At 41.0% G+C, this 17,500-nt stretch overlaps 1 protein-coding gene across 1 annotated transcript in view; it reads left to right on the top strand.

The window, feature by feature from the left end:
* Positions 1-17,500, top strand: part of LOC106594334 (puratrophin-1) — a 159,138-nt gene that overhangs the window by 139,016 nt on the left and 2,622 nt on the right. Inside the window, exons 13-19 of the mRNA XM_045708322.1 lie at positions 229-478; positions 3,959-4,048; positions 4,511-4,735; positions 5,236-5,406; positions 8,664-8,844; positions 9,347-9,463; positions 13,702-13,974. Coding sequence (XP_045564278.1) covers positions 229-478; positions 3,959-4,048; positions 4,511-4,735; positions 5,236-5,406; positions 8,664-8,844; positions 9,347-9,463; positions 13,702-13,974 — 1,307 coding nt within the window. The remainder of the gene's footprint in view (positions 1-228; positions 479-3,958; positions 4,049-4,510; positions 4,736-5,235; positions 5,407-8,663; positions 8,845-9,346; positions 9,464-13,701; positions 13,975-17,500) is intronic.

Genomic DNA, 17,500 nt, shown 5'->3' with positions numbered 1-17,500 from the left:
ACAGTCCTCTCTCTCCCTCCACGGTAAACTGAACAGTCTTAACAGTCCTCTCTCTCCCTCCACGGTAAACTGACCAGTCTTAACAGTCCTCTCTCTCCCTCCACAGTAAACTGACCAGTCTTAACAGTCCTCTCTCTCCCTCCACGGTAAACTGACCAGTCTTAACAGTCCTCTCTCCCCTCCACGGTAAACTGACCAGTCTTAACAGTTTATCTCCTCTCGCCACAGTAAGCTGCGTCACATCGTGGATGAGATGGTGACCACGGAGAGGGAGTACGTGCGCTCCCTCCGTTACATCATCGAGCACTACTTCCCCGAGATGGAGAGAGGAGACCTCCCGCAGGACCTCAGGGGAAAACGGAGCGTCATCTTTGGGAACCTGGAGAAACTTATGGACTTCCACAGCCAGTACTTCCTCAAGGAGTTGGAGAGCTGCTGCAACCACCCTCTGAGGGTGGCACACTGCTTCCTGCGACACGTAAGAGACTTCATACCTCTAACGACTTGTTTCAATATACCTAGAGGTAACGTTACTACTGAAATCACCTATTACCAGTCTCACACTGCTTCCTACGACTCGTAAGAGACTTCATACCTCTTACTCTATAGCCTAACGGTTAGAGTCACAGTTGTAGCCTAATGACAGTATGTTCCTCAAACGGTAGAGGATATCCACTTCTGTTACAGCCGAATGACAAAGTGTTCCTGAGGTAACATTACTGGTGATTACAGTTCAACTACGTCCTGAGGTAACATTACTGGTGATTACAGTTCAACTACGTCCTGAGGTAACATTACTGGTGATTACAGTTCAACTATACTGAGGTAACATTACTGATGATTACAGTTCAACTACGTCATGAGGTAACATTACTGATGTTTACAGTTCAACTATGTCCTGAGGTAACATTACTGATGTTTACAGTTCAACTATACTGAGGTAACATTACTAATGATTACAGTTCAACTATGTCCTGCGGTAACGTTACTGATGATTACAGTTCAACTACGTCCTGAGGTAACATTACTGATGATTACAGTTCAACTACGTCCTGAGGTAACATTACTGGTGATTACAGTTAAACTACGTCCTGAGGTAACATTACTGGTGATTACAGTTCAACTATGTCCTGCGGTAACATTACTGATGATTACAGTTCAACTACGTCCTGAGGTAACATTACTGATGATTACAGTTCAACTACGTCCTGAGGTAACATTACTGGTGATTACAGTTCAACTATACTGAGGTAACATTACTGATGATTACAGTTCAACTACGTCCTGAGGTAACATTACTGATGATTACAGTTCAACTACGTCCTGAGGTAACATTACTGGTGATTACAGTTCAACTACGTCCTGAGGTAACATTACTGGTGATTACAGTTCAACTACGTCCTGAGGTAACATTACTGATGATTACAGTTCAACTATACTGAGGTAACATTACTGATGATTACAGTTCAACTACGTCATGAGGTAACATTACTGATGTTTACAGTTCAACTATGTCCTGAGGTAACATTACTGATGTTTACAGTTCAACTATACTGAGGTAACATTACTAATGATTACAGTTCAACTATGTCCTGCGGTAACATTACTGATGATTACAGTTCAACTACGTCCTGAGGTAACATTACTGATGATTACAGTTCAACTATGTCCTGAGGTAACATTACTGATGTTTACAGTTCAACTACGTCATGAGGTAACATTACTGATGATTACAGTTCAACTATACTGAGGTAACATTACTGGTGATTACAGTTCAACTACGTCCTGAGGTAACATTACTGATGTTTACAGTTCAACTACGTCCTGAGGTAACATTACTGATGTTTACAGTTCAACTATGTCCTGAGGTAACATTACTGGTGATTACAGTTCAACTACGTCCTGAGGTAACATTACTGGTGATTACAGTTCAACTATGTCCTGCGGTAACGTTACTGATGATTACAGTTCAACTACGTCCTGAGGTAACATTACTGATGATTACAGTTCAACTATACTGAGGTAACATTACTGGTGATTACAGTTCAACTATACTGAGGTAACATTACTGGTGATTACAGTTCAACTACGTCCTGAGGTAACATTACTAATGATTACAGTTCAACTATACTGAGGTAACATTACTGATGATTACAGTTCAACTACGTCCTGAGGTAACATTACTGATGATTACAGTTCAACTACGTCCTGAGGTAACATTACTGGTGATTACAGTTCAACTACGTCCTGAGGTAACATTACTGGTGATTACAGTTCAACTATACTGAGGTAACATTACTGGTGATTACAGTTCAACTACGTCCTGAGGTAACATTACTGATGTTTACAGTTCAACTACGTCCTGAGGTAACATTACTGATGTTTACAGTTCAACTATGTCCTGAGGTAACATTACTAATGATTACAGTTCAACTACGTCCTGCGGTAACGTTACTGATGATTACAGTTCAACTACGTCCTGAGGTAACATTACTGATGATTACAGTTCAACTACGTCCTGAGGTAACATTACTGGTGATTACAGTTAAACTACGTCCTGAGGTAACATTACTGATGATTACAGTTCAACTATACTGAGGTAACATTACTGGTGATTACAGTTCAACTACGTCCTGAGGTAACATTACTGGTGATTACAGTTCAACTACGTCCTGAGGTAACATTACTGGTGATTACAGTTCAACTATGTCCTGCGGTAACATTACTGATGATTACAGTTCAACTACGTCCTGAGGTAACATTACTGATGATTACAGTTCAACTACGTCCTGAGGTAACATTACTGATGATTACAGTTCAACTATACTGAGGTAACATTACTGGTGATTACAGTTCAACTACGTCCTGAGGTAACATTACTGATGTTTACAGTTCAACTACGTCCTGAGGTAACATTACTGATGTTTACAGTTCAACTATGTCCTGAGGTAACATTACTGGTGATTACAGTTCAACTACGTCCTGAGGTAACATTACTGATGATTACAGTTCAACTATGTCCTGAGATAACATTACTGCTGTAACCACCCCCTTTAGTCTCACTGTTTCCTACACCTCTAGACATCTACAGTATACTATATCCTAATGATGACAATGGGTTGCTGAGGTTCCTAGATCAAGTACATTTAACTGGCAGGCCCTGGTATCTGGCTGCTTGTTTACCTCAAGTCGGGATTTTGGCTTTAGGGAGGCGCTTTCACCTTCAACTACCAACCCAGCTGTGAAAATACTGAACTCTACTCTACCTGCAGCCCCTAATCTCTCTAGCAGGTCCCTCCCCACCCCCACACACACACACACACACAGACTTTCTCTCTCTCTACCTTCATACCTGTGGTCGTTCTCAGACCCCTTGGTTTGATTTAAACATCCTGATTTTCCACCCTTCAAACAGCAGCTGGAGGCATAGTCCTCTCTCCCAGGCTCATAGCACGGTGACATAGTCCTCTCTCCCAGGCTTATAACAGGGAGACATAGTCCTCTCTCCCAGGCTTATAACAGGGAGACATAGTCCTCTCTCCCAGGCTTATAACAGGGAGACATAGTCCTCTCTCCCAGGCTTATAACAGGGAGACATGGTCCTCTCTCCCAGGCTTATAACAGGGAGACTGGAATCTGCGTCCCAGATGGCACCCTATATTCCCTATATAGTGCACTTCTTTTGACCAGAGCCTTATGGGCTAGTGCACTACATAGGGACTAGAGTGCCATTTGGGAAGTTGACTAAGTGAACACATTCCTGGCTATAAAAGTCTTGGAGAGATATTACACAGTAATTTGACGTATCGTCAGAATTCTCGCCAAATAAAACCGAAGTGGTTGATAAATGGAGAGTCCCTCGTTTCCGTTTCGGTACAGGGCATGTTTACAGAACAAGAGATGTTTTTTCTGTTTTCTCTCGGTAGAATGATTTGTTCTGTTTCCATGTAATCCACAGCAAGACGCGTTTGGCCTGTACGCTCTGTACAGTAAGAACAAGCCTAGGTCTGATACGCTGTTGGCCAGCCACGGAAACAGCTTCTTCAGGGTGAGGGAAGAGAACACACCAGAAACACATGAACACACATACATGTGCTATACTTCAGACCTGTCTGTCTGTCTGTCTGTCTGTCTGTCTGTCTGTCTGTCTGTCTGTCTGTCTGTCTGTCTGTCTGTCTGTCTGTCTGTCTGTCTGTCTGTCTGTCTGTCTGTCTGTCTGTCTGTCTGTCTCTGTGTCTGTCTGTCTGTGTCTGTCTGTCTCTGTGTCTGTCTGCCTGCCTGCCTGCCTGCCTGTCTGTCTGTCTGTCTGTCTGTCTGTCTGTCTGTCTGTCTGTCTGTCTGTCTGTCTGTCTGTCTGTCTGTCTGTCTGTCTGTCTGTCTGTCTGTCTGTCTGTCTGTCTGTCTGCCTGCCTGCCTGCCTGCCTGCCTGCCTGCCTGTCTGTCTGTCTGTCTGTCTGTCTCCCTGCCTATCTGCCTGCCTGGTATAACCTTTGACCTCTAACCGCTATAGAACAAGCAGCTGGAGCTGGGAGATAAGATGGACCTGGCCTCCTACCTGTTAAAGCCCATCCAGAGAATGTCTAAGTACGCCCTGCTCCTCAAAGACCTGATCAAGGAGGTGAGCGAGGCGCAGGAGACAGAGCTGGGCTACCTCCAAGCCGCTGCGGAGATGGTCAGGTTCCAGCTGCGTCACGGCAACGACCTGCTCGCCATGGACGCCATCCGAGACTGTGACGTGAGTGACGCACCTTCAGCCTGAGAGATATCATGTCTTCTTTGACCCTCACAGAAAACACAGAGGTACAAGTTATGGTACAACAATGGAGGCTGGTGAGGGGAGGACAGCTCATAATAATGGCTGGAGTGGAACGGTATGAAACATAGAAACCACGTGTTTGATGTGTTTGAATACCGTTCCACCTATTCCACTCCAGCCGTTACCACGAGCCCGTCCTCCCCAACTGAGTTGCCACCAACCTCCTGTGTGGTACAACGATAATATGACAAACTGTCTGTGGAACTGAACGATTTTGGGAAGTCTGAAATACAAGGGGGGGATTGTAAAATACCACACTGAAACAGTTTTAGACTTGCTTTAGCAGTCAGGACATTCACTTCCTCGTGTTCAGAAACAGCAGCAGCGTGAAGAACGAGGGATGATGGCAACGTGCAACAAGTTTTTGAGTAACATGAACTCTTGTGTCTTAAGCCCGTCTCTTCTCTGGTCCTCCCCAGGTGAACCTGAAGGAGCAGGGTCAGCTGGTCAGACAGGATGAGTTCCTGATCTGGTACGGCAGGAAGAAGTGTCAGCGCCATGTCTTCCTGTTTGAAGACCTGGTGCTGTTCAGTAAACCCAAACGCATCGAAGGAGGACTGGACGTTTACATCTACAAACACTCCTTTAAGGTAGGGCCCTTCATATCTACCATCACTCCTTTAATGTAGGGCCCTTCATATCTACAAACACTCCTTTAAGGTAGGGCCCTTCATATCTACAAACACTCCTTTAAGGTAGGGCCCTTCATATCTACCAACACTCCTTTAAGGTAGGGCCCTTCATATCTACCATCACTCCTTTAAGGTAGGGCCCTTCATATCTACCATCACTCCTTTAAGGTAGGGCCCTTCATATCTACCAACACTCCTTTAAGGTAGGGCCCTTCATATCTACAAACACTCCTTTAAGGTAGGGCCCTTCATATCTACCAACACTCCTTTAATGTAGGGCCCTTCATATCTACAAACACTCCTTTAACCTCTTACATCTAGACGTTCCGCTAGCGGAACACCTGCTCCAATATCCAATGATGGGCGTGGCGCGAAATACAAATTCCTCTAAAATCCGATAACTTCAATTTTTCAAACATATGACTATTTTACACCATTTTAAAGACAAGACTCTCCTTTATCTAACTACACTGTCTGATTTCAAAAAGGCTTTACAAGGAAAGCAAAACATTAGATTATGTCAGCAGAGTACCAAGCCAGAAATAATCAGACACCCATTTTTCAAGCTAGCATATAATGTCACAAAAACCCAAACCACAGCTAAATGCAGCACTAACCTTTGATGATCTTCATCAGATGACAACCCTAGGACATTATGTTATACAATACATGCATGTTTTGTTCAATCAAGTTCATATTTATATCAAAAACCAGATTTTTACATTAGCATGTGATGTTCAGAACTAGCATACTTCCGGTGAATTTACTAAATTACTCACGATAAACGTTCACAAAAAACATAACAATTATTTTAAGAATTATAGATACAGAACTCCTTTGTGCAATCGAGGTGTCCGATATTAAAATAGCTTTTCGGTGAAAGCACATTTTGCAATATTCTGAGTAGATAGCCCAGCCATCACGGGCTAGCTATTTAGACACCAACCAAGTTTAGCCCTGACCAAACTCCGATTTACTATTAGAAAAGTTTGATTACCTTTGCTGTTCTTCGTCAGAATGCACTCCCAGGACTTCTACTTCAATAACAAATGTTGGTTTGGTTCAAAATAACCCATAGTTATATCCAAATAGCGGCGTTTTGTTCCTGCGTTCAAGACACTATCCAAGGGTGACGAAGGGTCACGCGCACGACACATTTCGTGACAACAAAATTCTAAATATTCCATTACCGTACTTCGAAGCATGTCAACCGCTGTTTAAAATAAATTTTTATGCCATTTTTCTCGTAAAAAAAGCGATAATATTCCGACCGGGAGTGGTGGTTTTCGTTCAAAGACGAAAGAATAAAAACATGGAGTCGACTCATGCACGAGTCTCAGTCTCGTAGTACTGTGACCGGCCACTATCCAAACGCGCTAATGTTTTTCAGCCAGAGCCTGCAAAGCCACGATTCAGCTTTTTGCCGCCTTCTGAGAGACCATGGGAGCCGTAGGAAGTGTCACGTAACAGCAGAGATCCCCTGTAATGGATAGAGATAATCAAGAAGGGCAAGAAATGGTCAGACAGGGCACTTCCTGCATGGAATCTTCTCAGGTTTTGGCCTGCCAAATGAGTTCTGTTATACTCACAGACACCATTCAAACAGTTTTAGAAACTTTGGAGTGTTTTCTATCCAAAGCTAATAATTATATGCATATTCTAGTTTCTGGGCAGGAGTAATAATCAGATTAAATCGGGTACGTTTTTTATCCGGCCGTGAAAATACTGCCCCCTAGCCCTAACAGGTTAACTGTGGTCAGTTGTAGAAGTGACATAGGTATTTGGTTATACTGTGGTCAGTTGTAGAAGTGACATAGGTATTTGGTTATACTGTGGTCAGTTGTAGTAGTGACATAGGGATTTGGTTATACTGTGGTCAGTTGTAGTAGTGACATAGGGATTTGGTTATACTGTGGTCAGTTGTAGAAGTGACATAGGGATTTGGTTATACTGTGGTCAGTTGTAGTAGTGACATAGGGATTTGGTTATACTGTGGTCAGTTGTAGAAGTGACATAGGGATTTGGTTATACTGTGGTCAGTTGTAGAAGTGACATAGGGATTTGGTTATACTGTGGTCAGTTGTAGTAGTGACATAGGGATTTGGTTATACTGTGGTCAGTTGTAGTAGTGACATAGGGATTTGGTTATACTGTGGTCAGTTGTAGTAGTGACATAGGGATTTGGTTATACTGTGGTCAGTTGTAGAAGTGACATAGGGATTTGGTTATACTGTGGTCAGTTGTAGTAGTGACATAGGGATTTGGTTATACTGTGGTCAGTTGTAGTAGTGACATAGGGATTTGGATATACTGTGGTCAGTTGTAGTAGTGACATAGGGATTTGGTTATACTGTGGTCAGTTGTAGTAGTGACATAGGGATTTGGTTATACTGTGGTCAGTTGTAGTAGTGACATAGGGATTTGGTTATACTGTGGTCAGTTGTAGTAGTGACATAGGGATTTGGTTATACTGTGGTCAGTTGTAGTAGTGACATAGGGATTTGGTTATACTGTGGTCAGTTGTAGGAGTGACATAGGGATTTGGTTATACTGTGGTCAGTTGTAGTAGTGACAGGGATTTGGTTATACTGTGGTCAGTTGTAGTAGTGACATAGGGATTTGGTTATACTGTGGTCAGTTGTAGTAGTGACATAGGGATTTGGTTATACTGTGGTCAGTTGTAGTAGTGACATAGGGATTTGGTTATACTGTGGTCAGTTGTAGTAGTGACATAGGGATTTGGTTATACTGTGGTCAGTTGTAGTAGTGACATAGGGATTTGGTTATACTGTGGTCAGTTGTAGGAGTGACATAGGGATTTGGTTATACTGTGGTCAGTTGTAGGAGTGACATAGGGATTTGGTTATACTGTGGTCAGTTGTAGTAGTGACATAGGGATTTGGTTATACTGTGGTCAGTTGTAGAAGTGACATAGGGATTTGGTTATACTGTGGTCAGTTGTAGTAGTGACATAGGGATTTGGTTATACTGTGGTCAGTTGTAGGAGTGACATAGGGATTTGGTTATACTGTGGTCAGTTGTAGTAGTGACATAGGGATTTGGTTCTCCTTTGTTTTTACAATGTAGAGTTGTGATAAGCAGAAACGTAGAAGTTGGAAAAAATTGAAGGTTATTTTGTTGGGAATCACATCTCCCTCCCTCCTCTCTCTCCCTCCCTCCCTCCCTCTCTCCCCTCCCTCCCTCCCGCTCTCCAGACGGCAGACGTGGGGATGACAGAGACATCTGGGGACAACAGTCTTCGTTTCGAGGTGTGGTTCAGACGCAGGACCAGTAAGAACCAGACGTATGTTCTGCAGGCCTCCAACACAGACGTCAAACACGCCTGGACCACCGACATCGCACGTATCCTCTGGCAGCAGGCTACACGGAACAAAGGTAGAGGAGAGAGCGAGAGAGAGAGACAGAGAGAGAGAGAGAGAGGAGAGAGAGAGAGAGAGGGAGAGAGAGAAGGAACAGGACATGGATCCTCAGAACGACAGACTACAGCTAATATTGGACTGGGAAAAACAGTCTCTTTCCTCTGAACCAGGGATATGGAGGGAGTCTTTCAATTGTGGTACCCTATTCCCTACATAGTGCACTACTTTTAACCAGGGCGAATAGAGTGGACAAAGTCGTGCACTATGTAGGGAACGAGGCCGTTTGGGACGCAGACCACCTCGGGGTGTCTGAGCTCTGCTGGCTACTGGCCTCAGTGTACAGAAGCTGGCTAGGGTCTGACAGGAGGTTACAGTCAGATCAAACGCTCACTGCTGTGACCCCAGAGGGAGAGTAAGAGAGAGAGAGAGAGAGAGAGAGGTTAACAGTGGATAAAAGTGTTATCTGTGTCTGTTTGGGTCGGCTCAGTGTGGTTAATTCATCTCTGTGTTGTGTTCAGAGATCCGTAATCAGGAGATGGTTTCCATGGGAGTGGGTAACAAGCCGTTCCTGGACATTAAACCCAGCGACGCTGCGATCAACGACAGGGCTATAGACTACATCATGAAGGGCCGAGGTACCCACTAAACCACTGTCTATTACAATGATCAATAACCACTAAACCACTGTCTATTACAATGATCAATAACCACTAAACCACTGTCTATTACAATGATCAATAACCACTAAACCACTGTCTATTACAATGATCAATAACCACTAAACCACTGTCTATTACAATGATCAATAACCACTAAACCACTGTCTATTACAATGCTCAATAACCACTAAACCACTGTCTATTACAATGATCAATAACCACTAAACCACTGTCTATTACAATGATCAATAACCACTAAACCACTGTCTATTACAATGATCAATAACCACTAAACCACTGTCTATTACAATGATCAATAACCACTAAACCACTGTCTATTACAATGATCAATAACCACTAAACCACTGTCTATTACAATGATCAATAACCACTAAACCACTGTCTATTACAATGATCAATAACCACTAAACCACTGTCTATTACAATGATCAATAACCACTAAACCACTGTCTATTACAATGATCAATAACCACTAAACCACTGTCTATTACAATGATCAATAACCACTAAACCACTGTCTATTACAATGATCAATAACCACTAAACCACTGTCTATTACAATGATCACTAACCACTAAACCACTGTCTATTACAATGATCAATAACCACTAAACCACTGTCTATTACAATGATCAATAACCACTAAACCACTGTCTATTACAATGATCAATAACCACTAAACCACTGTCTATTACAATGATCAATAACCACTAAACCACTGTCTATTACAATGATCAATAACCACTAAACCACTGTCTATTACAATGATCAATAACCACTAAACCACTGTCTATTACAATGATCAATAACCACTAAACCACTGTCTATTACAATGATCAATAACCACTAAACCACTGTCTATTACAATGATCAATAACCACTAAACCACTGTCTATTACAATGATCAATAACCACTAAACCACTGTCTATTACAATGATCAATAACCACTAAACCACTGTCTATTACAATGATCAATAACCACTAAACCACTGTCTATTACAATGATCAATAACCACTAAACCACTGTCTATTACAATGATCAATAACCACTAAACCACTGTCTATTACAATGATCAATAACCACTAAACCACTGTCTATTACAATGATCAATAACCACTAAACCACTGTCTATTACAATGATCAATAACCACTAAACCACTGTCTATTACAATGATCACTAACCACTAAACCACTGTCTATTACAATGATCAATAACCACTAAACCACTGTCTATTACAATGATCAATAACCACTAAACCACTGTCTATTACAATGATCAATAACCACTAAACCACTGTCTATTACAATGATCAATAACCACTAAACCACTGTCTATTACAATGATCACTAACCACTAAACCACTGTCTATTACAATGATCAATAACCACTAAACCACTGTCTATTACAATGATCAATAACCACTAAACCACTGTCTATTACAATGATCAATAACCACTAAACCACTGTCTATTACAATGATCAATAACCACTAAACCACTGTCTATTACAATGATCAATAACCACTAAACCACTGTCTATTACAATGATCAATAACCACTAAACCACTGTCTATTACAATGATCAATAACCACTAAACCACTGTCTATTACAATGATCAATAACCACTAAACCACTGTCTATTACAATGATCAATAACCACTAAACCACTGTCTATTACAATGATCAATAACCACTAAACCACTGTCTATTACAATGATCAATAACCACTAAACCACTGTCTATTACAATGATCAATAACCACTAAACCACTGTCTATTACAATGATCAATAACCACTAAACCACTGTCTATTACAATGATCAATAACCACTAAACCACTGTCTATTACAATGATCAATAACCACTAAACCACTGTCTATTACAATGATCAATAACCACTAAACCACTGTCTATTACAATGATCAATAACCACTAAACCACTGTCTATTACAATGATCAATAACCACTAAACCACTGTCTATTACAATGATCAATAACCACTAAACCACTGTCTATTACAATGATCACTAACCACTAAACCACTGTCTATTACAATGATCAATAACCACTAAACCACTGTCTATTACAATGATCAATAACCACTAAACCACTGTCTATTACAATGATCAATAACCACTAAACCACTGTCTATTACAATGATCAATAACCACTAAACCACTGTCTATTACAATGATCAATAACCACTAAACCACTGTCTATTACAATGATCAATAACCACTAAACCACTGTCTATTACAATGATCACTAACCACTAAACCACTGTCTATTACAATGATCAATAACCACTAAACCACTGTCTATTACAATGATCAATAACCACTAAACCACTGTCTATTACAATGATCAATAACCACTAAACCACTGTCTATTACAATGATCAATAACCACTAAACCACTGTCTATTACAATGATCAATAACCACTAAACCACTGTCTATTACAATGATCAATAACCACTAAACCACTGTCTATTACAATGATCAATAACCACTAAACCACTGTCTATTACAATGATCAATAACCACTAAACCACTGTCTATTACAATGATCAATAACCACGAAACCACTGTCTATTACAATGATCAATAACCACTAAACCACTGTCTATTACAATGATCAATAACCACTAAACCACTGTCTATTACAATGATCAATAACCACTAAACCACTGTCTATTACAATGATCAATAACCACTAAACCACTGTCTATTACAATGATCAATAACCACTAAACCACTGTCTATTACAATGATCAATAACCACTAAACCACTGTCTATTACAATGATCAATAACCACTAAACCACTGTCTATTACAATGATCAATAACCACTAAACCACTGTCTATTACAATGATCAATAACCACTAAACCACTGTCTATTACAATGATCAATAACCACTAAACCACTGTCTATTACAATGATCAATAACCACTAAACCACTGTCTATTACAATGATCAATAACCACTAAACCACTGTCTATTACAATGATCAATAACCACTAAACCACTGTCTATTACAATGATCAATAACCACTAAACCACTGTCTATTACAATGATCAATAACCACTAAACCACTGTCTATTACAATGATCAATAACCACTAAACCACTGTCTATTACAATGATCAATAACCACTAAACCACTGTCTATTACAATGATCAATAACCACTAAACCACTGTCTATTACAATGATCAATAACCACTAAACCACTGTCTATTACAATGATCAATAACCACTAAACCACTGTCTATTACAATGATCAATAACCACTAAACCACTGTCTATTACAATGATCAATAACCACTAAACCACTGTCTATTACAATGATCAATAACCACTAAACCACTGTCTATTACAATGATCAATAACCACTAAACCACTGTCTATTACAATGATCAATAACCACTAAACCACTGTCTATTACAATGATCAATAACCACTAAACCACTGTCTATTACAATGATCAATAACCACTAAACCACTGTCTATTACAATGATCAATAACCACTAAACCACTGTCTATTACAATGATCAATAACCACTAAACCACTGTCTATTACAATGCTCAATAACCACTAAACCACTGTCTATTACAATGATCAATAACCACTAAACCACTGTCTATTACAATGCTCAATAACCACTAAACCACTGTCTATTACAATGATCAATAACCACTAAACCACTGTCTATTACAATGATCAATAACCACTAAACCACTGTCTATTACAATGATCAATAACCACTAAACCACTGTCTATTACAATGATCAATAACCACTAAACCACTGTCTATTACAATGATCAATAACCACTAAACCACTGTCTATTACAATGATCAATAACCACTAAACCACTGTCTATTACAATGATCAATAACCACTAAACCACTGTCTATTACAATGATCAATAACCACTAAACCACTGTCTATTACAATGATCAATAACCACTAAACCACTGTCTATTACAATGATCAATAACCACTAAACCACTGTCTATTACAATGATCAATAACCACTAAACCACTGTGTTAATTCCACTCTTCATATCCTTGTTTCTGGGTTATAGGAATGATAAATCTGGCCACACCATGTTCAGTATAATGTAGAATTAGTTGTGGCGTTTCTGAATGTATGAGTGGCCCGTCCTGTCCTCTCCGCTTCCCCAGGCGCCAGATCTCGAGCCTCCATCGCTGTGTCCCTGTTCGACCACTCCAACCCCTTCAAGCGGACAGCGTCGGGTAACGGGGCCCCTGCTGCGTCTGGCTCCTGCACTCTCCTGGGGCCCCTCAACCTGCACATGTACAGCAGCCACAGCCAGGCCCTGCTGCCCGGGGGAGAGAGGCCCTTCATCAGCCCGTGTATGGAGGAAGACGAGATGGAGCACGAGACCAGCAGCCAGCCATCCATGAGTACATACTGTATAGATCATCCATCCATGAGTACATACTGTATAGATCATCCATCCATGACCACATACTGTATAGATCATCCATCCATGAGTACATACTGTATAGATCATCCATCCATGACCACATACTGTATAGATCATCCATCCATGAGTACATACTGTATAGATCATCCATCCATGACTACATACTGTATAGATCATCCATCCATGAGTACATACTGTATAGATCATCCATCCATGAGTACATACTGTATAGATCATCCATCCATGACCACATACTGTATAGATCATCCATCCATGACTACATACTGTATAGATCATCCATCCATGACTACATACTGTATAGATCATCCATCCATGAGTACATACTGTATAGATCATCCATCCATGACCACATACTGTATAGATCATCCATCCATGAGTACATACTGTATAGATCATCCATCCATGACTACATACTGTATAGATCATCCATCCATGACTACATACTGTATAGATCATCCATCCATGACCACATACTGTATAGATCATCCATCCATGAGTACATACTGTATAGATCATCCATCCATGAGTACATACTGTATAGATCATCCATCCATGAGTACATACTGTATAGATCATCCATCCATGACCACATACTGTATAGATCATCCATCCATGAGTACATACTGTATAGATCATCCATCCATGACCACATACTGTATAGATCATCCATCCATGAGTACATACTGTATAAATCATCCATCCATGACTACATACTGTATAGATCATCCATCCATGACCACATACTGTATAGATCATCCATCCATGACTACATACTGTATAGATCATCCATCCATGACTACATACTGTATAGATCATCCATCCATGAGTACATACTGTATAGATCATCCATCCATGACTACATACTGTATAGATCATCCCTCCATGAGTACATACTGTATAGATCATCCATCCATGACTACATACTGTATAGATCATCCATCCATGACCACATACTGTATAGATCATCCATCCATGACTACATACTGTATAGATCATCCATCCATGACTACATACTGTATAGATCATCCATCCATGACCACATACTGTATAGATCATCCCTCCATGACTACATACTGTATAGATCATCCCTCCATGACTACATACTGTATAGATCATCCATCCATGACTACATACTGTATAGATCATCCATCCATGACTACATACTGTATAGATCATCCATCCATGACTACATACTGTATAGATCATCCATCCATGACTACATACTGTATAGATCATCCCTCCATGACTACATACTGTATAGATCATCCATCCATGAGTACATACTGTATAGATCATCCATCCATGAGTACATACTGTATAGATCATCCATCCATGAGTACATACTGTATAGATCATCCATCCATGACCACATACTGTATAGATCATCCATCCATGACGACATACTGTATAGATCATCCCTCCATGACTACATACTGTATAGATCATCCCTCCATGACTACATACTGTATAGATCATCCCTCCATGACTACATACTGTATAGATCATCCATCCATGAGTACATACTGTATAGATCATCCATCCATGAGTACATACTGTATAGATCATCCCTCCATGAGTACATACTGTATAGATCATCCATCCATGACTACATACTGTATAGATCATCCCTCCATGAGTACATACTGTATAGATCATCCATCCATGACTACATACTGTATAGATCATCCCTCCATGACTACATACTGTATAGATCATCCATCCATGAGTACATACTGTATAGATCATCCATCCATGAGTACATACTGTATAGATCATCCATCCATGACTACATACTGTATAGATCATCCATCCATGAGTACATACTGTATAGATCATCCATCCATGAGTACATACTGTATAGATCATCCATCCATGACTACATACTGTATAGATCATCCCTCCATGACCACATACTGTATAGATCATCCATCCATGACCACATACTGTATAGATCATCCCTCCATGACTACATACTGTATAGATCATCCCTCCATCACCACATACTGTATAGATCAGATCATCCCTCCATGACTACATACTGTATAGATCATCCCTCCATGACCACATACTGTATATATCATCCCTCCATGACTACATACTGTATAGATCATCCCTTCATGACCACATACTGTATAGATCATCCCTCCATGACTACATACTGTATAGATCATCCCTCCATGACTACATACTGTATAGATCAGACTATCCATCCATAATACACACAGCCTGTCTCAGGACAGGAGATCAGGGTAGTACTACACAGCCTTTCTCAGGACAGTATATCAGGGTAGTACTACACAGCCTGTCTCAGGACAGGACAGTATATCAGGGTAGTACTACACAGCCTGTCTCAGGACAGTATATCAGGGTAGTACAACACAGCCTGTCTCAGGACAGGACAGTACATCAGTGTAGTACTACACAGCCTGTCTCAGGACAGGACAGTACATCAGGGTAGTACTACACAGCCTGTCTCAGGACAGTATATCAGGGTAGTACTACACAGCCTGTCCCAGGACAGTATATCAGGGTAGTACTACACAGCCTGTCTCAGTACAGTGTATCAGGGTAGTACTACACAGCCTGTCTCAGGACAGTATATCAGGGTAGTACTACACAGCCTGTCTCAGGACAGTACAGTATATCAGGGTAGTACTACACAGCCTGTCTCAGGACAGTGTATCAGGGTAGTACTACACAGCCTGTCTCAGGACAGTATATCAGGGTAGTACTACACAGCCTGTCTCAGGACAGTATATCAGGGTAGTACTACACTGCCTGTCTCAGGACAGTATATCAGGGTAGTACTACACAGCCTGTCTCAGGACAGTACATCAGGGTAGTACTACACAGCCTGTCTCAGGACAGGACAGTATATCAGGGTAGTACTACACAGCCTGTCTCAGGACAGTGTATCAGGGTAGTACTACACAGCCTGTCTCAGGACAGTATATCAGGGTAGTACTACACAGCCTGTCTCAGGACAGTATATCAGGGTAGTACTACACAGCCTGTCTCAGGACAGTACATCAGGGTAGTACTACACAGCCTGTCTCAGGACAGGACAGTATATCAGGGTAGTACTACACAGCCTGTCTCAGGACAGTATATCAGGGTGGTACTACACAGCCTGTCTCAGGACAGTACATCAGGGTAGTACTACACAGCCTGTCTCAGGACAGTATATCAGGGTAGTACTACACAGCCTGTCTCAGGACAGTACATCAGGGTAGTACTACACAGCCTGTCTCAGGACAGTATATCAGGGTAGTACTACACAGCCTGTCTCAGGACAGTATATCAGGGTAGTACTACACAGCCTGTCTCAGGACAGTATATCAGGGTAGTACTACACAGCCTGTCTCAGGACAGTATATCAGGGTAGTACTACACAGCCTGTCTCAGGACAGTATATCAGGGTAGTACTACACAGCCTGTCTCAGGACAGTATATCAGGGTAGTACTACACAGCCTGTCTCAGGACAGGACAGTATATCAGGGTAGTACTACAC

Source organism: Salmo salar, chromosome ssa26 (genome assembly GCF_905237065.1).
Source record: "Salmo salar chromosome ssa26, Ssal_v3.1, whole genome shotgun sequence".
Taxonomy (NCBI): Eukaryota; Metazoa; Chordata; class Actinopteri; order Salmoniformes; family Salmonidae; genus Salmo; species Salmo salar.
This window is presented reverse-complemented; position numbering and strand designations above follow the sequence as displayed.